Source organism: Cupressus sempervirens, chromosome 3 (assembly GCF_028749045.1).
Source record: "Cupressus sempervirens isolate cs-2001-9-10 chromosome 3, ASM2874904v1, whole genome shotgun sequence".
Lineage (NCBI taxonomy): Eukaryota > Viridiplantae > Streptophyta > Pinopsida > Cupressales > Cupressaceae > Cupressus > Cupressus sempervirens.
In genome coordinates, this window is record NC_143120.1 from 557,017,158 (window position 1) to 557,041,245 (window position 24,088).

General features: G+C 34.7%; 1 protein-coding gene across 5 annotated transcripts in view; it reads left to right on the forward strand.

The window, feature by feature from the left end:
- LOC149567638 (protein argonaute PNH1-like) overlaps window positions 1–17,577 on the forward strand; it is a 164,546-nt gene extending 146,969 nt beyond the window's left edge. For 4 of the 5 annotated variants that reach the window (XM_089820887.1, XM_089820886.1, XM_089820889.1 and 1 more), the window contains exons 22-23: window positions 16,877–16,908; window positions 17,007–17,577. In XM_089820887.1, the coding sequence (XP_089677013.1) occupies window positions 16,877–16,908; window positions 17,007–17,212 (238 nt within the window). In that variant the 3' untranslated portion in view covers window positions 17,213–17,577. Of the gene's footprint in view, window positions 1–3,946; window positions 4,158–16,876; window positions 16,909–17,006 lie in introns of all 5 variants that reach the window. The other variant, XR_016362452.1, reaches the window with a different exon arrangement.
- Window positions 17,578–24,088: the final 6,511 nt, after the last annotated feature.

Below are 24,088 nucleotides of genomic sequence, written 5' to 3' on the forward strand. Positions count from 1 at the left end.
CTCCTTTACCATTGAATTCAAGGCCTGTGTTTGTGCAGAGGCCACTCGGCAAGCCCAAGTCGCCATAGTAGGGTTAAATGCCTCCACACCCTCTCCCATCGTTGCATCTGGCCCTATTGTACACTGTTGGTTGCCCATTGCCATCTTCACTGCCTCTACCATCCGCTCAATAGTGCTCTCCATGGAGAAGCGTGGTATCCCATCGATTTGCGTCGGGTGACTCTCCTGTGTCTGCTTTCCTACATGATCTCCTTCTAGGGCTACTTCCAGCGCAGATGTGAGAATGCATGTCGCTCATGGTATTGGTTTGCGGTTAAAGCTCGTACTCAAGTACGTGCTCAACCTCTAAGATTTACTTTCTCTGTTCGGCTCCTCTACTGGCGTTGCTAACAACGCTGCATCCAACATAACCACTGCATCCAAACTCACTACATCCAAGTGAACACCGGGTGTCCTCAAATCCTCACCTGTTTCCATCTCCATCGCTCCCTCTTGAGTGTCTATCTCATCAACAAGTATAAGTATCTCAGCCCTTACCTTTGGTATGATTAGCAAAGTCTCTCGAGCAACCCCTTCAGGTAACTCAATTGTCACCTCTGAAACGACTGTCGTCATCAGTGACGGATGTGACTTTGTCCCCACTATGGCTATGGCCTCCGGAATGGGTGGTGTCTTTGTAGTTGGCTGAACCGCAACAGTAGTTGGGGTCATCATCATGGGCTACTTGAATTGACCAAACCTTGGGATATGCATGTTGTTTGTACCCACTAGAACCAAGTGTCTCGTTGTCGAGAGTTCATAAATAGTAATGGTGTCGATGTAATCACTTACACCTCCTTGTCATCTTCTTCGTCCTCCCCATTAGTCTCACTCTTGTCGACCACTATTAGTATCTCCTCCACCTGATCTTGGTTGCTTCTGTCCAACCGTGTTCTTGTTGCCAAGTGTGTCAAGGTGTCTCCGCTGCTTGACGCGAGTGGCCTAAGCTTGGCCTCTAGCTTGTCATGGGGAGTCATTCGCGTTGTTGCCTCCAAGAACAATCCCATTGCGTAATGCGGCATGTAGAATGTTTTATGCTGCAATGTCATAAATTCGTACATCCTTTCTGCCAATAGTGTAGCCCAATTGTACACTCTCCTGTATGATCCCGTTCATCATCGTGACTTGTGGGAATGAAATGTCTGAAGCATGGCTGGATCCTGTGAGGCCACTCTTTACTAAGTCCATAAGACAACGCCAGTGCTCTTCCTGAACATTGGACTTCCTTAGTCCTTTACCCTTCGGCGTGTCCAAGAGGGCTTCTTTCTCCATTTGTGTTACATCCCCACATACCAACTGTATTAGTTGTGCCTTCACCTCTCAACTCAATTTTTTCGATTTGTTGTTGATTTTCCTTCCACCTTGTGCATGACGAGGTATTTTGAATACCCTTGTGAAATCGGGTGCTTTGAATGATATTACAAGGTCGCGTCCAAGATAGGTGAACGAATTGGTTTGAGAGAATCTATCGTATGTCTCTATCATTGTGCGCAGGAAACCTTCGTAGTCTTGAATGCAAAATACAGGCATCTGTATTGGCCATTCAACTTATGCCTTTCGAATGCTATTTTTCACCAGATGGATATCAGGTGTCTCTTGCCACCATTTCTTGCATTCTGCTCCATTCAAACCCTCAAATGAGACATTCTGTGCTGTGAGATGATCAGTTGCAGCTGGCTGTGTTGTTCTTTTTACTTGCTCATGTGCTTGTGCCTCTTGCAACACACACTCCTAATAGCAAGGTCTTCATGTCTCTGTTCATGGTTGTAGTCGTTGTATCTTCCTCCAACATCTTTTTCCAAGCCCTCTTTCTAATTGAATACATAACTGCCACTTCCCTTGCCTTTTTGTGTTAAGAGGGTAAAAATCGTTAGGTGAGTTGCTGGACTCCTCCGTACAACTTTCCCTGGAGTTCTTCTGCTTCTGTACGGCTCCTGTGAATTAGTTCTTTGAATTTTATTGCTTCTCATTTACATCCACACTTGCATCTATACTACTTTGTTTTATGCCCTTTTGTTGTTGTTGTACGGTGGATCTTAATGCTCCTTTTGTCAATACTGCACCCTTTGAATCTATACAGTACAAAGTCGTTTCTAATATGCTATTTCAGCTGTACGACATTGCCCATTGCCTTTGGTACGACAATGATCAATAACAACTTCTCTATGCCAACCACAATCTCTTGTTTTTTGCTAGCTATACGATGTACGGTGATGTCCACCTCCTATTCATGTCGGTCGTACGGTGTGTGGTTATGATCCACGCCTTCTTCTATGTTTGTATAGTGTTTCCTATATGTGTCATCTGTACGATGATAGCATTGGTCTTCCTTCTCCCCTGTTGCACAAGAGGGCCATACAGTGCTTAGTTTCTGTCAAGACCGTACGGAACCCAACAATTTAAATTTTGGTTTATTTCTATGAAACCATCAGTTCAAGGAGAATGGAGATTATTACCTCTAGCCGCGGGAGGTCACCTGTAATAGCGTTTTGGGATTTATACATTCCTGCAATCATCTTCTTTTGGAGGCCCTCAAATGGCTTTGAAAGGCATGCATTTCTTTTATAAGAGGCCTGTGAAATGTTTAAGAGCCCGGTGTGAGAGTTTTTTGACCTTTGTGATCAAGGTAGGAGGGTCTGTGTACAAACTGGGATGTGCTCGAATAGATTGGGAAGGTTGCTGAACCATTATCTTTCTTGCCGAGTTTGTCTCTGTTCCAGTAAACTTTTATTTTCTTCTCCCTGAATACTTTTGGAATTCCAGGTTCGTACCTTAAGTCGTCAATAAGAAGGCAGTGAATCTAGTGTAAAGAATGTCGTTTTTTTCCTTTTTTAAGTTGACGTTTCCTTGAGATAAGGTAACAAATATTAAGTACATAATTTTGTCATAATCCTGGTAGAGATTGTCGCCTACTTAGTAGAATCAGTTGTTTATTTTTTTGATTACACATATAAATCTGATGTTTTCTCTTATTTATATAAACATCGAAATTTTGTTCATAACATTGATTGACCCTTAAACCATGAATTGTCTCAATGATGAATGGAAAAGCTTTGAAGTTTAGAATCTAAATTCCTACATTTTTTTACATAATCTGGAATGAATAAGAAGTCATTAAAGAAAAATCCACCGTTTTGGAATTAATATAATCACAAATTGAATCAGATTGGACAGTAATAGAATTCTAGATAATGGAAACTGTTCTTATCATAGATGTATCTTAATTCTCAAGAGCGTATCAAACCGCGCTTACAAGAGATTGAAATGCAATGAAAGTTGAGAGCAGTTAAATTTAGTTTAGAGAGTTAATACATTCTTTCATGCCATGCAAAGATGAAAATATTACCATAAAACCAAACACCGAGTAATTCATCAAGTAATGATGCCAGTATGTGGTGAAGAAGTTGTAAAATATCATTATACACCTGAGAATCACTGGCTTGGAGGCTTGAATAAGGTGAGGAGGTGTAGAAATCAAAGTTGTCATCAGAATAATATAAAATATGATAAATATTAACATTAGCTCATGCATATTCCTTTTATGATGATCTCCTGCTGCCAAGTCGTATGGCGTGTTATATATCATGATGCCCAGTGAATGGAAAGATGTTCCCTGTCAGTTCCGGGTAGGGAGGGCCTTTCTCGTTAGAGATCGTGCGGGAATAAACTGTGGTCCGAGGTTGGGTGGTAAAGCCCCTGACAATGTTTCACCTCTCTCAAGATGTCGTATATGCGTCAGACAGAGATAAGCCATGAAATCAATTGTTTATCGGAAAACAGGTATTATCATTTTTGGTTTATGAGAAGGTAAGATTAAATTGAAGTATTTCATTGTTATCATTATTTTATTTTCATATAAATGAATATTGAATATAAGTAATTATCTAATCTTGAGAAATTGTCACAGGTAAGCATTCGAAAGAAAAAGAAATCCGAAGCCCTAATTGATTGTGTGACAACTGGAACCTTAATTGATACAGTGGTATTGGAAGCCCTAACTGAATGCATGGTATCAAATGCCCTAGTTGAATCCGTGGTCACGGAAGCCCTAAATTGAATCTGTGGTCACGGAAGCCCTAAGTGGTAAAGCGGTATCAGAAGCCCTAAATAAACCGAAGGTAATTGATGCTCTGATTGGTAAGTTGATATGTGATGCCCTAATTTATGTTATAGTGTTATTTAGTTGTATTCATCAAATGATTTTTGAGATAGCAGTCGATTTGAGAAATTGTTATAGTGTATTTGTGGACTAACCGGGTGGTTGGAGAAACATACTTATATGTTTTTCAGTCTCAGTTTTCCGAGGTTTGTGATTTCAATTTCTGAAGTAATTTCATTAAAAGGTATTTCAAGTATTTAGTTAAGAAATTTTTGTTTAACTGACTTTAACGGTAATTCTTCTTCACATGAACATGAATGATGTAACTGCCTTCTTATGAAATCGAAGTTATAACTGTATTTTATGCTTATGTTAGATGTTAATTTAGACCCAAGAAATCGGGATGTTACACTTACTGATTTCATTCTTTCTAGCATGGAGTCCATGGCATCATATATGTTCCCCAAACAAGGCTCATCCGTGTCGGCATACCGAAGCATAGACATGATGGGCTCGGTGAGTTCTAATGCATATTCCACCCTATTCCAAAAATCATCACTCAAGATCAAATCCTTTACAGTTTTGGCCTTTTCTGTATCAGCTTGCTTCCATCCACCCCATTTGTTGCTAATAACCATTTGACCCAATGCCTCTTTCACCCTCACAAGTCGTCTAAGGACGATTGTGTGTGAAGCAAACCTTGTTTCAGCAACCTATTACCATGTTAATTCAAATTGTAAGTTAATATGATAAGTTGATAACACAAAAATTTAAGAATATGTATTAAATTTTGTAAAGTATGACACAAAAATTAAAATGATAAATGAAGCTAAATAAAGTTTAAAATTTACCTTCAATAATTCCAAGTAGGAGAAAGTTCTGAAAATTGCTTGTGACATATGGTGGTTTGTCACAAACATTTGGATCTTCTCACCCTCATACACATTTTTCATCCATTCAATTCGGCTGCCCATTGTTTCCATCACCAAGTTCAAGGTGTGGACAGTGCATGGTGTCCAAAAGATATGCTCATATCGTGCTTCTACCAAAGCACTTGCAGCCTTACAAACATTGTCAGCTCCCACGGACTCTATGGATTCAATGAGAAGTCGAGCAATAAAATTTGCATCCTTTACTTGCCCTTCACAATGAACCGCCTTCAAAAACATTGCCCCCTTGGGGCAAACAGCAATCACATTTATTAATGGACGGTTTTTGCAATCTTTCCATCCATCAGAGAATGCTCACCCCCATTTGGATCCAAGAATCTCTTATTGGTTTGAGGAGGTTTTCTACATTCTTTCTCTTCTTATGCAATATGGTGGTTCTCAACTTTTCATATCCAGGAGATTGGTAACCATGAGGTGCATCATTTATTGCTTTCACCATCTCTCTCCAATAAGGGGATCTCACTAGATTGAATGAAACACCATTTGTACTGAGGCAACGCCCAATCTTTATGTCAGCAATTTCTCTCTTGTCATTTTCAAATGCCGTATCTAATGGGCCTCTCTTGCGAGATGTGGGTGTTTCTATTTCATCTTCATCCATATATGGGGTAGGTAGGAAGGGATGTGGTTTACTGATTGTTTGAGAGGGTGGTGTTGGTGGTTTTTGCTTTGACTTATCTTTTTTTTGCCTTTGACACTAACTTATCAGGCTCTTCTTGTTCTTTTAACATGCCTGCTATTTGAGGAGTCGGCAACCCTTTTTTACCTCCCTCTGGGGGCCCCTCACACATGGAAATCCCTTAACCTAGTGGACCTATCAAATGATGTTTAACCCAAAAATAGGAGCTTCTATATTGGTTTTGGAAAAAATTGCATTTCCATATATACCCTCCCCCACCAGCACATTGCTCAATTCTTGTTTTATACTTCCACAAAGGAGAGCTTTTATCAATTTTAAATCTTTGGGATCCTACCCCACCCACTGAACCCTGACTACTCATTCTTGGATTCTTGCAATCTATAAAAACAAATTTAAAAAAAATTTCAAAACTTATACAAAACTTGATAAAAATTTACAACAATAAATAAAAAAAAAAAAACTAAAAACAAACTATGAAAGAAGCAAAAGGAAGGATCAAATGCATACTTGTAACACTCAGTAGTGATATTTGAAGGATTTGAGACTCTACAAACAATCTCTACAACCTTCTCTTCAAACTTGCAAAATGGACACACCAAAATGAGAGAGCAAAATGACAAAGCAAATGAGAGATTAGATGAATGAAATGCATCTAATAGGCCTTACTTTAGGGTTTGGCAAAAATAAAAAATAATTATGCTTTTTTGGGCCACTTCTTGGCCCCACTTGTCACAGGTCCGCCCGGATTCACCCGGGTCCGCGACCGGACCCGAGCTCAAGGGTTCGAATCCGGCAACTAAGACGAGAAGTTGTCAGCAGATACACAGACGCTGACCTCTCCTCTTAACAAATCATGTCAATGAAAGTCCCATGTTGACAGCAATCTGGAAGTATCCTCAAACAATTGGATTTTATTGTACATAATCTTGAGACATTGTCTGTAGCGATGGTATCAAATAGAGAAGAGAGCCACTAGTATTTAACAGGAATTTATATATATGATTTGAAAATCTGTATCATGTCAGGCTGTATAACAATCCTTAAATATGTGGAGACCATCAGTACATTAATAATCACGAAGTTGTGTTATTTAGCGGAGAAGACATTAGGGCTGTTTGTATCATTATGTTTTGCCATGATGAGTGCTAATTCAGCAATCAAAAGTCTTTTGAATTCTTGTCTAGTTTAGTAATATGGAGTATTAATGTCATTTGACCATAATAAAATAAAAGTAAACTTGGGAAGTTGTGGCAGTTAGAGGTGCATGTATGAAGCCACACTGGATGAAATTTGAACATTTTTTCAATAGAACTTTCGGCAATTCATCGTTTATAATATCCTTAGTCAATCGAAAGAAGTATTGTGGTTGAAAGGGATATGACCAAAAAAAATAAAAAAATTTGATCATTTGAAAAAGTGACACCAGCTATAATGCGTTGAGTTTATTCTTCATGAACTTCATTAAGAAATTGGAGGTGTGCAAATATGGGTGTATGTAGAATTTATGATGTTGTTTCAGATATAAGATCTGTTACCATGAATGCTGATGATATTCCTTTGGGGGAGTATCCTAAGCATTGCTGGAACATTTGGGAGATTAACATGTTGCATTCATGACTGTGTTTCTCATTGATGTCAACATAGTATTGTTTTTGTAATGACTGTGATAGTAGATATAGAGAATGAGGTCATACAGATTGAGTATTGATGACGATGTCAAGCTCAATTGACGATATGTTCTACAATGTGTCTTGATGACATGGACAAGTGCGTGTGCAGGAAGTTGAAGATATGTGAGAGTTATTTGTGATTTATAGAAGACAGTGTGCAGATAGAGTACTTGAGAAGTGGTTTCTAGTGTTAGGATTATATCTCCAAATAGGGATAGAATCGTGATGAGCAAAGTTAGACAGTGACAATAGACAGTCTAATGATGAGCAAGTGTGCAAGGTTCGAGGTTGAAAGTGTGAAAAGTTGTGAAGACTATGAGCCGACAATGTTTTGTAATTATGAAAAGATGTAATGAATTGTATTATCGTAATGATGTCTTATTGTAATTAATTAGGAAATCCTCAAGGCCGACTCAATGAATTATTTTGAGAACATGCTATAAAGGAAGCTTATTTTTCTTGTGATGAAAGATGTAATTATGTGTAAGTGTGAATCGTAAAAGTAATATGCGAAGTTGGTAAATGCGACTAAGCGATCAAAGAGTTTAGTGCGATGCGAAGTTGGTAAATGTGACTAAGCGATCAAATGGATTAGTGTGATGCGAAGTTGAAGATATGGTATCAAGATCTGAGAAGTATTTGGTGTAGTATTGGCACAGTAAGAGGATAGAGCAAGAGTTCGAGTTGTTGAGATTAGTTGCATTTCTATTATTAATAATATAGAGGCTAGTTGGACAGTGAGTTTGGTGCTTTTGCCCCTAAAATTGTTTGGACAGTGGGTCCATCTACCTTCTACAACTCCTAACGAGGTTTGAACAACCCTTAACAGGGTTGGAATCTCCTCACAAGGATTCAAAGTCTCCTAACATGGACTAATATGTACTAGATGTATTTTATAGGCTCCTAACAGAGTCCATCCTCTTACAAAGAACTTTTATATTAGTACATCATTTTGTGGGTACATTCCCACTGGGGTTTTCCCTCTGATCAAAGGTTTCTCTAGTTAACATATTTGGTAGTATTGTGTATGCGTATCTTCTTATGGTTGTTGATTATATTAATCACATGTTTAAGGATTAATAAGGTTGATAAAAGTTATATTGATCTGATAACTGATTCAACCCCCCCCCCGGTTATCTTGGTGGACTTTACTTTCTAACAAGATCTTGTTGGCAAACAGATTTGTCACTATAAAACTATCTTTGAAATTGACCTTGTTCACTTTGCGAACAATGACAACTGTGCCAACAGTTGGAGAGACTAAAAATGATCACTATCAACCTGTAATCTTCCTTTGTGTTTGAGAGGGGCAACTCCCTCGTAAGATGAGTGTATTTGTGATTTTTGTGTACGTTCCACCTGAAAGCACAAAAGGATAGAAAGCATAAAACTAAACAAAGTGAATAGGGAAAAATCCATTGTTAGACCAACGCATATCGAAAGGGACATCACAGTGGATAATTGATTACAAGGAGATTTCAAGAAGAGAAATGTAATTATGACAAAACATGAATAACAGACTTTGACGTATGAAAATATATGCTATTTTGATATATTCATAATAAGATACCATGGAATGAATATTTTTATCAAATATGAAGACTATTTGATTGCATCATAATGCAAGAGATCACTAACTCAACATACGAGTAGCAAGTGATTCGATAAACAATGAGCACATTGAAGACATACGACTAAACGAGTTCTTCATTACTTTCTTGAAAATATACAAGTTCAAGAACACTGAGTGTATAATGCAAATTCAAAAGTCCCTTAACAGATCTCTCCAGCATTTCCCCTTCATCAAGTTCTCTCCCTACTTTACATAAAGAAATTGCCTTATATTTGTAGGCATCCTTTTGATAATCAACCATTTTTGGGTTAGTAGCTAACTCATTTTTGCACAATTGGAACAAGGTTATGAACTTCACAAATTTTGCACAAAGTGGTCAACTTCTTAACTTTTGCCAAATGTGAGCGAAGTGATTCTTTATCAAATACCAAGGATAAAGAAAAATGGAAATAGTGATATATCTTCCTATTATCACAAACCACTTGGTTTTCTAGGAAATCCATTCTAACAGAAAAATAGTAAACATTGTTGAAAACATCTACATTTTGTGTCTTCGACACTTGCAATTTTCTCCACTTGTCACCACATTCAGGAAGCACTACTATCTCTCCTATATTTTCCTTGTCCATGTTTTGGAAACTTAAATATCACTTGACTGATTTCAAACTGGATCACCGTCTTGCCCTGTTTTACAAATCAGTACAACCTTCAATCCACATGGGAATCGCCTTTCCACTTATTGGATTTTTGCATTATAATAGTAGCTTTACCATCTTAAAGAACAACTTAGGCATCTTTGGCATTTATTGTTGCTCGATCACACACTTATTGTGCACCTATTCAACATTTGAGAATTATTCTTTTCTCATGGGAATTTAACCAAACGATTGACAGGCAGCCTTTTTTGGGTTCACTTTGCTCTATTCATACTCGCATTCCATGAATGCATTTATGGCATTTGTTGAATTATTTTCCAACTGCCATTCTATTTTACAAAGCCACCGATTAAACAACTTATGCACTTTTCTCTTTAAGCTTTAATTGGCCTTTGAGAGATCCATACAATAACAGACTGTAAGCTGAAGTGTTGTGATTTGATGCACTATGTTGAACTGTTTGGATCCTTTGTCTTTGACTCCCCTTTTAACCCGTGTCTTCAGATTGTGCATGTTTGAAGGAATTCTATCAAGCAACTATTGTAGCACCTGGATATACTCTATCTTTAGACATAGGCATAAAATACAACTACCATGAACATGAAGTTGATCATTGTTCACAGTTCACATACCTCATACTTTATTTGCAATATCATTTTAAATAGTGATATATTCGAACACCTTCTTTGTACTTTCATGGATGTTAATAGCCTATTTAAATGCCCCCATTTTGGCATAGGTTGGTAAGACGCTGGCACAGAGCTTCTGAAGTTCAACTTATATTGACTGATAAGATATTCATAATTTTTAAAAACCTTCTTAAAGAATGTATGCCCCAAAATCATTTCATTTCATTCCTAGAGCTAACATCACTGAGATTGTTCTGTATGGTTCATGTGCTTGGTCTCATTAATGCTTTCATATTTGACTTGTATATAACAATTCTTTGAAGCATTTTGTAATACAGTTATTGTGCATGTTTCTCAAAGCTTGAATCTTGGAATACGTCGTATGAGCATTTCTCTGAAGAGTTGTCGTACAGACTTCACTTTGCCTTGCTCGACTTCTCCAATCATCAACATTTTAAATAGTTACTTTGCATATTGTCAAATACCGTTGATGTCTTATGCACAATACCTCATTTTGCGTGCATATCAACAATGACAACCACAACTACAATCTCAAAATTGAACAGAATTTCTAGCAAATTTCACATAAGTTGCTAATATATCCTCTGTGTACACCAAATCGGAGCAAGACAGACCTTTATTAGCTTGCAAATTATATAAGGCAAAAGTTAAATCAGTTTACAATATCCTTGCCGAACCATTTGGAGGAGTCGACCGCAATCCCTCATTTGAGTATTCTTGCATACACTTGCAATCACTGCATTTCCTCATATCAGATTCACTATGCTTTGGAATGTCTATGCACCTATATAAAGCATTTCACCTTTGTGCTACCATTAAACTGAAAGACTTGATTTCCTTATATGTCGTTGCTAAAGCTTACTAACAGTCATTCACATGTGCCTGAAATATAAATCCATCCAAGGATAAAGTAAAAAAGGTTGGCCTTTACAGCCACCTTCTTCAGACCATCGAGCAACAAAATTGGGAAACCTTCATCCATGACAGCAAGCAAGTTCACTAATTTTTCACATTTGTCATATTGTAATTTCAAGCACCCTTCAGTTGAGTCGATAAGTATTTCTTGGAGCATGCAAGTCAGGAATGCTCGGATTTGGGGTATCTTGAACCATGCCTTGGTTATGTCTGCTCAGATTTTGAGCATTCATAACTCAAAATGATGAATGAATTTGGTCCATTTTTGACCATGATGGTTATGCCTTTGACTTGGTCAAGCAACTTCAATTGAGAATTAGAAATGCTCGATTTGTGGGCATTTAGGACTTAAGTTTTGTCTACTTGATTTTTGAGCACGAGCAACCTCTCCAATGGTTATCACTTGACTTTCATGAGCACTTTGGTTGCTGATTTGACTTTTTTGAGCAACTTAGAAAAGTGAGTTATGAATGCTCATTTTTCGAGCATTGAGAACCATTAAGTTATGAGTGCTCGAGTTCTAAGCATAAGTAACTCATGAGGTTATGTATGCTTGATTTTTAAGCATTTCTAACTTTTTGAGTTAGAACTTTTAATAATTTGAGCATTTTTATGTATTTTGAAAGTGTTTTGGTTAGGAATTATAACGTTTCAAGCAGCAAGGCATGACTTGGGCAAATAAAGTATGTTTTCAATGCGGGTGGGCTCGTTTCGAAGGTAAGAATGAAAATAATATAAAATTATTACAAAAAATAATTTTAACTATTTTATTTTTATCAAAACTTGGGCCATATTGATTTCATTGAAAACTTGACTCATAAAATTATTAATTGGCTATACAAGGCAACATGCAACAACTGGCTCTAACTACAAGGACGCAATGAAGCACCTAGAGGTGACTATAATCAGTATCTTATCAAAGATGGCATAGAGTCACAAGGAAATCAACAAAGGAGGTAGCTTAGGGATAAACTAGAGAGACTCGAGGGAAGCCAAAAATGGGGCTAACATGACGAAAACTTCTACTATAAATATGTACATGGCAGGCAACACCTACCTCTGATAGCTCAAGCTCCAGATGGTTCATGCAAATCAATTGAGTGGTTGAGGAAAATAAAATCCATATCAAGCTTACAGATGACAACTCTCAGGTTCCTGCGAATTGAAATGTTGGCTTGCTCCTTGGATTCCAATTTTGAGATCCCTAATATATTCCACTACTTCGCACAAGGAAACATATCTGAATAGCCATGCCTCATCAAAAACTTCTGACCTTAGAATCCACTCTGCATCTTGTCACATGTCATTTTTGACTTCATTTTGAATGAGTTGAAGTACGAGATTCTCAAGTTTTTGAATGCAATTTTGGTCTTTTTCTCCATCTGGAAAGACCTCTTCTTGGGTTTCTTGTGATCGATCATCATGAAGCCCTTGACTCTTTTTTGATACATGGAGGCCTTCTTCAATTACCACGGTCCTTGTTGAAAATCCTGAGCAGTATTTTAGATTTAAAGGTACATCTTCCTTGCATTTAACTTGCATTTGTTGGCATGCATGATCATATGTACGTAGGATGAGATCTCCCTCTTGTGTGCCAAAATAGTTGAATGAATCCACATAATGAGAAGCTTTGCTTAAAATTTGGTATTCATGTAAAGGGAGAACCTTTGAAAGACCATCACTCTCAAGACTCGCATTTTCACATTCTGATTGTGGATCAGGTGGTAAAGGGTTCTCTTCTACTTCATCTTCATATTTTTCTCTCTCTTGATTTGAACATTCTTCATGAACCTTGATCCCTTTGCAGATTGATATGAAGCCTGTGCATCACTATCTGTTTATGTGAATGGTGTAATACAACATGATCCTTAAGGAGTGAATGTCTCTTTGTATGTATGTATCTTTGTAAATGATGAATCAAAATCATGACTAGGAACTTGAAAAGATTTTGTAGTACAAAGAGAATCACTGCCTAAAGCATCATGACACTGATCAAGTGGGTAGCTTTGGACATTGTTATGGACCGTTTTGAATTCATTAACACCCACATTCTGTTGATGACACTCTTTTAGATTGCCTTCAATAGTTTTACTCATGGACATATAATTGATCTCTTCAAAATTTGCCTCATTCTCGATTTTAGCATTGTTCTTATCTAGAGATAGATTTTCAATGTGGGGTTTTCTATGGACACTGCAAGTGGATTAAATGCAAGCATATGGTACAGGAATGAGATGTAAGTTCGTATATAAACAAGTGAGGGTACTTCTTACTTATAATTGGAGTTTTAAAATCCAATTACAAGTCATTTTAGGAAGATATTCTGCCTGCAGACGAATTTTTAAAGCCCACTTGCAGGTTAAAAAGAGACGACATTTTGTGTTTGAAAAACACTTGCAAGTGGGGCTTTTCACTCCAACTATAAGTAAGGGAAAACTCAGCTTTTTTTTTGGTAAGATAAACTTACAAATGTGTTTTTTGTTTAATTTCTTGCTAGTAGGGGAAAAATTGCATGGTTGAAGTTTTCTCTTCATGGCGAGAACTTGTATTTCAAAGTGGGGAAGGACTTACATTGTTTCAAAAAACAAAACTCTCATACAAAGAGTACACAAATGTAAAAATGATTTGAAATGACAAAAACATATATACAAAACAAGATGAGATAAGATAAGATAGAATTATTAATGTCCAACAAGAGACCATAAATGGGTCTAAGGGACTGAAAATCATACAACAAGGCACTAAGGAAGAAGTCTTTAAACTCGAAAAAGATCCCCCAAATTTTTGACAATTTCATATCTAGGGAAAGAACTCTGATTTGTAGCTATATAGGCAAAATAATTTGACCAAATCCTCTCACCAAATCAATGCATTCTCAGTCCATAAGCATTTAGTGACAATTGGCCATGAAGGGGAAACAAAATGCTCGAAAATAGCACTTTGGAGACTCTTTCAAACATGCAAGACGTGGTTTCAGGTTAAGAATGCAAGCCAACTTGCACTAGAAGAGAAAAGCGACACTCTAAGGAAGACAGTTTGTGTTGCTCTTTACAAGTTGCAAACTTGTCTTTAATCTTGAGCGGGCATTTGCATTGACGTTGTAACTTTGGACAAGTTCTTTCCCTTGCAATTTGTGTTCGGAACTTCTGTGCCCTAGACGGGCTTTGTGATTGACATCGCAAGTTAAAAACAAACTTTTCCTCATAAAATTTGACTAAAATTCACTCGATGGGCTTGTATGTCCAGGATACAAGCTGCAAAAGATCAGCTACGGGCTTTGCAATTGGCATTACAACAGCTGGGAGTATTGTTCTTGGAAATCTATGGACTCAATTCGTTATGACTTGCTGTTATGTGCCTAGTGTGTATTTAAAACGCCGCTTTGCCTTTACAACAAGCTTTTGCAAGTTTCTTCATATGCATGGGCTTTTTCTATGCAATTACAAGCATTTGAAGGAATTTCTCTTTTACTGAGTCTTTACAAGACCTTTCTTATTTTTTAAATAATAAATGTATACTGTGGGTGGGCTTTTGGAATCCAACTACCAGTATGCTCATATTTATGAAGTCATAATGAGTTCTTGTAAACGGGCTTTATGAGCCCACTTACATCATTAAAATTTTAAAATAAGGACTTGTATTAGCCTTAGAAAACTAGCATCTTCAATTAAAAGGTGGGTTTTAAGTTGTCTTTTACATGCATTTTGAGTTAACGATAAGACATGCAGTCAGGCTCTAAAAATTCCACTTACATGTTTAAAAATTACACGAAGCTTACGTGTTTCCTTTCAAATATGTAATGGTGGACTTATTTCCCTTAATGCAAGTGAATGACACCCAAGACAAGTTGCAATAACTCACAAAAATTCAGTATTGCATAACTTACGAGGCTTTGGCGGACTTCTGCTTCTGCAAAATCCCCACCTGCAGGTAGTTTAATTCCTCATTATCTCTTAGAATATAGCTCCAAATTAGAAAACAGAGCCTGACTTTGCGTAGATTTTGACAATTGCACCATAGATTAATCAATAGGATGGACCTCACATCTTTATTATTGCTGAAGGTAAGATTGCATCTGTTTACAATGAGCACATATTACAATTGATAGAGGAAATCAATATTTAGTGGTGGAAATCCTGGTATTGAACAGTAGATAGGACTAGGGCATGGATTCATTGATTCTTTGACTCAACATATTTTCACACTACTATGAAGGTGATATGTTCCTATGGAAAATACTCACGCCCCAGGTAGCTACCAGTATCAGTACTACTGTCAACTCTCTTCTGTTCAAATACCTCCTGCAGTCATCATCATTTTGGATAGAAGAAGACTCTATCTGCTGAAAGTGACAAGCTGTTCCATTGACTATGTTCAGTTCTGTGGCCGTTGAAAAAAAATTCTTTCTTTCTTTCAACACAGCCAATATGCCACTCCATAGTCATAACAAGTGGGTCCCACAACAATTAAGCACTGAGGATATATTCATATAATTTGTTTCCAAGTCGTGCCAAAGTATAGCCCAAAATATTTTTGCCTGCTGAATAGATTGGCCCCTTAATACATTCCTGGGTTGTAGGGGAAAACACCAGGGCGTATATCGGGACCTATAGGAGACTATTAGTCATAATTTAAACCTACTCTCCTGAAATCTGAAACTTAAGTAATATCAAAATAATTGCTCACGGACATTATTATTTTCCATGGCAATATGGAAGCAACCTGAACAATATTTAATGCGTTATCCGAGCGGCCATAAAATTACATTAGTTTGCCAAATAATAATTCACTTAACCATTAGTGTTTACGACACCATGCTTAGCAGAAATAAAGTGACTTTTATTTTATATGGATCTGATTGACATAGAAAGTCACTTTAATTGTTCTATTAAATAACTATATTAAGCTGTCATTTTATTTGGACGATTTAAATTTTTAATTATTTAGGGGACACAGATTTATTTGCCGAAATGTAAAGAAAAAAAATCTGATAGAGAGAAGCATGAGATGCTGTGCCATAAAGTGATGCCAGCAATGGAGAGGACGAGGCAGAATGCAAAGGCAAGGTATAGCTTGGTTAGTCCAAGGTAGGGGAGTCGAGTATATTTAAGCGCTGGTTCAACTAGGATTAATTAAAAGAGAGGGTGAAGATTTAGCCACATTTAATCATTTCCTGAACTTGATAGTATCTTTGGCTTGTGCATTCATACTACAGTGAGAGAAGTGATTACTGTTTATTTTGAACTTAACCTGAACTATAGGCTGCTAGTATAGACTAGTTATTTTAGATTCAATATTGTAATTCTATTTTACATCCTTGACTTTAAAAGATTTAATTAAATGATTATATCCGAGCACTTACATATAAAATCAAACGGATGTTAAATCATCCTTTCACAAACAGATAATTTTATGGTAAGCACTGTAGTTGTGCAGGGATTTTGTGGACATGCGTATTGATTATTCCTTCGATTCGGTTTTAATGATGGTTTCTTAATTATCTTTGAAGTGGATCCATGAAAACTATATCTACGATGTACTGAAGTTTTTGCAATCTAAGTCTTGCTATTTTAATTTTCCCTTGGATATATGGCATTGACATTCTCTTATTATGCGTATTTGAACCTGAAGTTTTCTGTTAGCTTTTTCTCATGTTCAATTACACACTGGGATTTTTGTTTCAGATATGCACGATGTACGCGCTCTGTTTCAATTGGTAAGGTTTTGCCATGCAATACGAGTGGTCTCAACTCTCAAGCATTTATTTCAAGTTGAAACTATTTGAATTGAATTCGTGTAATTTGCATAATGCAGTTCCTCCAGCATTTTATGCGCATTTGGCCGCATTTCGAGCTCGTTTCTACATGGATCCAGAAATGTCAGATAGTGGATCCGTACATAGTGGAATTCCTGGTAGGAGTGTGGCTACTACTTCTGCCACTCGTACAGCGGCTGGAGCGGCTGTACGACCTTTACCAGCTATTAAAGAAAATGTTAAGAGAGTAATGTTCTACTGCTAACTATCCGCAAAATTATCATTCCTCATTATTGGCCTGATTTACTTGTTTGAACAACGTTGGGATTGCTCATTACAATAACATTTTGGAACTTCGATAATGAAGATCTGATAATTCTTTATGCCCTTTACCAATTTACTAAGTTTCTATTTCTCAAGGATGCAGAAACTAGAGTTGCTATTTACTTGAAACTATTACTTTTAAGATGCGCGACCATGCCCTTACAATTATATCTTTTCCAAAACAAACCTCACTGGAAAAAAATTGCGCATAGACCCAGAACTTGTGGTAGGAGCCTAAATTGAAGTATTCATATTTGCAATCTTACTTTTGTCCAATAAAAGAAATAGTTGCATTTTATCTTCTCATCATTTACTAGGTAAGAAAGTGATGTGCAGTTGATGGATTGTGAATTCCATAATAGAGATGTTTTTGGTGAATAGTAATTTTTTGGTGAATAGTAATAATTATAAAAGATTTACCATGTAAATCTCATGATACTCTCCAAGTTTAGAATGTAGGGCGAAGCTTTTGTAGGTTTGTAAAAATTTAAAAAAATTTAAAAAAATTGGTGAAATAATTAATGCTTCTGATCTGTAAAAATGAATAAATAAAACGTTTATTATAAAAATATTTTTATTTGAAAGATTTTTAATTTCTTTTACTTAAGATTCCAAAGATTATATTATTAGACATCATTAAATATAAAAACACGATTTATCATATCTATGTAAGTTAAATTTAAAATATTTATAAAAAAAATTATTGATTGTTTTGTATCAATGTTTTATTTCATCTTGTTGGTATAAGTATTCCAAGTTTTATTGTATTTAATAAATATAGTTGATAAAAAAGAAATAAACCATAGGTCATGCAATAAGCATTATAGATTTCATCATTATGTATTTTTAATAAGCTAGATTTTGAACATCAATAACATCTATGATACAAACATTGAACAATGAACTCCAATATTGATCATGCATATTTGAGATTCCATGTTTGTGAAACAATAAAATTGATAGGATAATGCATTTGAGTGCGTGATAATTATATTATGAGTAATTGCAAAAACAAGTGGAATCAAATCCAAAACCTCCCAAGTAAGAGGCTCCCAATTTTCTGTTGTATTGTAAGCTCTTGCCTAAAATAAAAGCTAAATTGTTTTTTAATGTTAAACAAGTAATAAACCAAATTGCCTTTATGGTTGAATTTTAGAACCTTGCACTTAATAGCCTATGTAAATAATGAGACAAATTTAACATTGGATACTAATGTGTAAAACAAACATGCATCCCTTAAGCCAAGATTAGACATCCTCAATCTAGTTATCAATTTTATTTTGAGCATTTTGTGTATTAGAAATAAGGCACTATATATGCTACTAATAGTGAATTAATGTGTTGTTGAAAGAAAAATAGGTGCTTCTATACATGGACGAAAAATAGAGTATATGGTGAGTTTTTATAGCTTGTGACTTTTAATTTTTTGAGATAGAAAGACTTGATGAATTTTTCTTTGAAAAGTCTGTTACATATAAAAGTTTTTTTTAAAGATGTGTAAATGTGACACCCCTTCCATGTAATCTAAGAGAGAAGCTCAATTAATTAGGAAAATGAAATGTATATATATTTTTAAAACAAAGATTGCAACTAACATTACAATAATGTTAACCTATCAATGATAAATTACATTAATTATACACTTAAGCTCCTTGACCTGAACCTCAATCACAAACTAAATTCATCTGGAAACCTCAATCTAATTGTTCTTAACAATATAACAGATGATTACATGGTAATGGAAATCATCATCAGTCTAATTCTAACATTACATTGCGAATAATCATTTGTGTATGTTTGCATTTACAACTTCCAATCATCTCATCAAGGATAATACAATACAACAATAATACATATGCTCAAAGATATATGGAATGATGCAAATTAGTATCCTTGGTTACCCTAGCAATCCCACTTCAAACCCTAGACCCCAGTTGAGAACTCACGTGGAATCGACAATCCTTTCATGAAGGTCACAAAGCCAAGTTGCGACTTGAACACCATATAGGCAACTTGGCTTCTTCAACTCCTTTATGACCCATACGAGATTTATCATGGCAATGAGTAGAAAACATAATTATCTTAATTAATATTTTTGTACCTCCAAGTAAAAATATTAGGTTTTCACTTGATTATCTATGCATAATGGGCTACCTTAGCAACCGTTCAATCTCTTGACCCCCATTGCAAGCAACTCCTCTAATTGTGCTCTTACAAACCCATCTCTACTCTCCAAATTAAAAACCAAGATTGAATAACAAATCAACTATTGTAAATTATGTACAATCTCATCATAGTTACAATGCAATGATGATAAAATTAACTTAAATCACAATATAAACTAATATTGCATCTTTTTCATTATGTACACATTATAAATTCCAAAGATACAACCAAAGAAATAAATAAAATTTGTGAATACATCTTAGTGGTCTTATTACACATATTGATGGTGACCAACATTGCACAAACATGTAGGCTTAAGGTTGACACTCTAGGTTGAGAAATGAAACTCATTGTTATCAAGCACAAAAAAAAAAGTGACCTTGAATACATGCTAAACCATTGTTTTTCAAAAATAAATAGAAATAATGTTTATTTGACTAAAAGAAGATAAGGTATTTGGAGAGGAGAGACATTTTATGTGACATTTCAAAATGAGGATGTGACATGAGACATTCACATATTTATTATAGGTATAACCCTAGACCCCAGCTGAGAACTCACGTTGAATCGACAATCCTTTCATGAAGGCCACAAAGCCAAGTTGCGACTTGAACACCATATAGGCAACTTGGCTTCTTTAACTCATTTATGATTCGTATGAGATTTATCATGGCAATGGGTAGAAAACATAATTATCTTAATTAATATTTTTGTACCTCCAAGTAAAAATATTAGGTTTTCACTTGATTATCTATGCATAATGGGCTACCTTAGCAACCATTCAAGCTCTTGACCCCCATTGCAAGCAACTCCTCTAATTGTGCTCTAACAAACCCATCTCTACTCTCCAAATTAAAAACCAAGATTGAATAACAAATCAAATATTGTAAATTACGTACAATCTCATCATTGTTACAATACAATGATGATACAATTAACTTAAATCACAATATAAACTAATATTACATCTTTTTCATTATGTACACATTACAAATTCCAAAGATACAACTCAAGAAATAAATAAAATTTGTGAATACATCTTAGTGGTCTTATTACACATATTGATGGTGACCAACATTGCACAAACATGTAGGCTTAAGGCTAACACTCTAGGTTGAGAAATGAAACTCATTGTTATCAAGCACAAAAAAAAAAGTGACCTTGAATACATGCTAAACCATTGTTTTTCAAAAAAAAATAGAAATAATGTTTATTTGACTAAAAGAAGATAAGGTATTTGGAGAGGAGAGACATTTTATGTGACATTTCAAAATGAGGATGTGACATGAGACATTCACATATTTATTATAGGCACTCCATGTAAGAAATACCAGTAATCAAGTACTACATATTCACAACCACATATAGATTAGTCTTGATATATAAGTATTGATGTGCATTCATTTATTTCTTTATTATAACATGGATTGGTATAATTGTAATGTTGTTAATTTTATAACATATTTTTTTCTTCATTATAAATTGGACATCAACTTCAAGTAAGTGAGTCTCAATTTAAAAAAAAAAATGTTTATCAAATTTCTCAAAGAGAATAGATTTCCACAACTCCGTAAAATTTTTGCATCAACATTTTAGGTTACACTCTATGATGGAATCATTACAATGAAATAGTTGTAATTATTTTCTCTATTACAAATTTTTCATCTCAATAATGGTGAGAAACTGTGATCTGAAATGTCAATGTAAGAAATTTTATGTAATTGAGTCCAAAATAAGGAATTCTATTAAATTTATTTTATCTTTCTCAATACTGCACATGTTTCTATGCTCAAGGCCTCAAACTTTTTCTTCATTACTATAACAATCTAAGGGAACCACTTGTATAAATGACTCTTAAGATGAGTCATTCGACATATGTATACTTTCTTTTTCCCTATATTTTCTCTACCCTTTTTTGTTTATTCCCTAAAAAATAATGTACTAGGGAAGACAAATCAAGTCCTTAAATTGTAATTTTCATTTTTCACAAAATATTATGTAACACGTAGGGTTGTCATTAACAAACCTTCAACCTCTCTCAAATATTCAAACTAAATTATTTTAAAATCAAGCATTATTATTTTGGTTTATTTATCAAAATTGAATTACTTCTTTTAAGTTGCATAAAATTCAAAAGTGATTTTAGAATTTAGAGAGTTATTTTCTATTTTTTTAAAAATGAAGAAATAGAGCATTTAATAAAACTCTTAATTATTATGTGGAGAGGCCTAAATGTATAGTTGCATTAGTCCTAAGAGATCGTCAAAAGTAGTTGTATAAACATAAATAAATGCTTCGTACTCTATGCCTTGGATTCTCAAAATATGCAATTAATTGAGTTTAATGAACACCACTTGTCCAATAGAACACAAAAAAGATACAAATGAAAGGTTTAAGAACTTGTACCTTGCCTTTAGGGAATGTTGAGTTTTGAATTCAATTTAGTATTCAAACTTATTCCATTTTGGTAGGAGGACCACATCTTTTTGTTATTTGTAGTTGTCGAAGGTATTCAATTCAATAGTCCCTAACATCTTAGCACAAGTTCTAAGTATTTTATCTTCCCTCCAATTATTTTAATGTTTTCTTTTTGGCTCTTTTCAAAATTTTATCCCATATAATGGGTATGACTGAACAAATTAATTTACGTAAGTTTTTGGAAAGGTTAATAATTGTTTTCAATAATGCATGACAGGGTTAGTTCAAAAAAATTTAGTCATTGACATTTGTAGCTATTCTAAATTTCAAACTTCTAAGAGGCTTTGTTAATAGAATAATGGCTTTCTAGGTATTTAGTCCTTCAATTGTTTTGATAAATTTTTTTTCACTTCTTTTTGAAATTTTCTCCAAGGTCAAATTAAACAAGTCAATTTTTATATTATAGCATTCCAAGCTATAATATCTAACAGCCATTATGCTTTGATGCATCTTCATGCTCTATTAAAGTCTATGACCATTATGACTTGATTTTCTTTATCACTTTGTTTTTCAAAATCAAGTAAACTTGATCTTAGAAAGAAATTTGAGCCATACACTAAAAATTAGACGTCCAAAGGAAAATAACTGTAATATTTTTAATCTAGTTTCTAAAATAGTAAATTTTATTTAAGTCGACACGATTAATGGGTCAAATTTGTTCTGCATGAAAAAATGGTCTTAAGTTTTTTAGGAAAATGTAACATGGTGCTTACAGTGTGCTAAGAAAAAAATATAGTTAGAATTAGTATTAAAAAAAAAACTTTTTTTTAGAAAGTTATGTAAGAGTAATTGTGTATTTCTTTGTAATTTTCCTATGAATTTTAGAATTGGACTTATCTTGAAAATTAGGTGTTTATTTGTGTGCTAGACATAACTTACATTGCAATAATAATAAAAAAATAAAAAATAAAAGTCTATGGAATCAAGTGTATAACAATAATATGTAATTTAAAAAAAAAAAAGGGTTAAGTAGATCAAAATTTATTAAGAAAATGACACACGTGTTTCTTAGAACTATGGAGACGATGGTAAAGAAAATCAGTTTTAAAGATGTTAATGTTGTCCAAAAATAGAAAAATTTATATGGTTAGAAATCTCTTACAACGTGTGAAATTGTGGTGGTAATTTTGTAAATACCCAATTGATGGCATGCAATCCTAGTGACAAGAAAGTTGAGAAACCAACCTAGAAGAACAAAAGATGTGAGGAAGGAGAGAAAGAGAAGGAAACAAAGCTCCCAAGCCTCATTGTGGTTATCCAAGCCTATTATCTAAGCATCACAAGATCAATTTTTTAAATGTTTAAAAACTCAATTGGGTTTTGTAAAGATTTGGATATGTGCTTCTAATTTTATGAAATCTATTAGGCTTTTAAACACTAAAAAACCTAATCAAGTTTTATAGAATTAAAAAACATGTATATAAACTTAATATGCAGTACACGTATGCATTATTTATATGCATATATAATGTGTTTATGTGTGTGTCTATAGCTATATTTTAATTATACAGATGGAAAGGGCCAATTCCCTTTGTATTGATATCAAAAAATTGATTACATTATTTTGTATAAGGATCTTCAAACTATCACTTGATATCTAACATGTTTGCCTATATTGTCGCAAAAATTAGAGAATAGTATCACAAAGAAGCTACACACCCACTACAAATTGTTGGCTTCCTATACATAGACACACATAGATTCATGTCCATTTCTAATAATGATGAGATGACTCATGTGAGGTCTAAATTTTCCATCTAGGGGTCGATATAGCTCTAGGACGAAAATGCTCTATTTCTCTTTATCTTCTAGAAGTATATGATGGAGAAAGGTCAAGAGGATAAGCAATTATGTCCTACTCAAACCTCAATGTTGCAATAATAGAAGAATCAACAAATTTGTCCATAACCCTAATGTTGTAGGATTGTTCTTTGGGGCTTCCATTCTTTTACCACTCTAGTTGTTGGAGTATAATGACACCCTATAACTCTTTTCGATTTTATCTATTCTAAGCAAGAGAATTTATAGTAACCTAAAGAATACATTGACATTATCCTCATTTACCTAAGACCATCTATTTAGGACTTCTTATGTATATGTCATTTCTACTAGATTTTTACCCTACTATTATCAACCTTGAAAGCCCTTTTATAGAACAAAGGATGCAACAAGG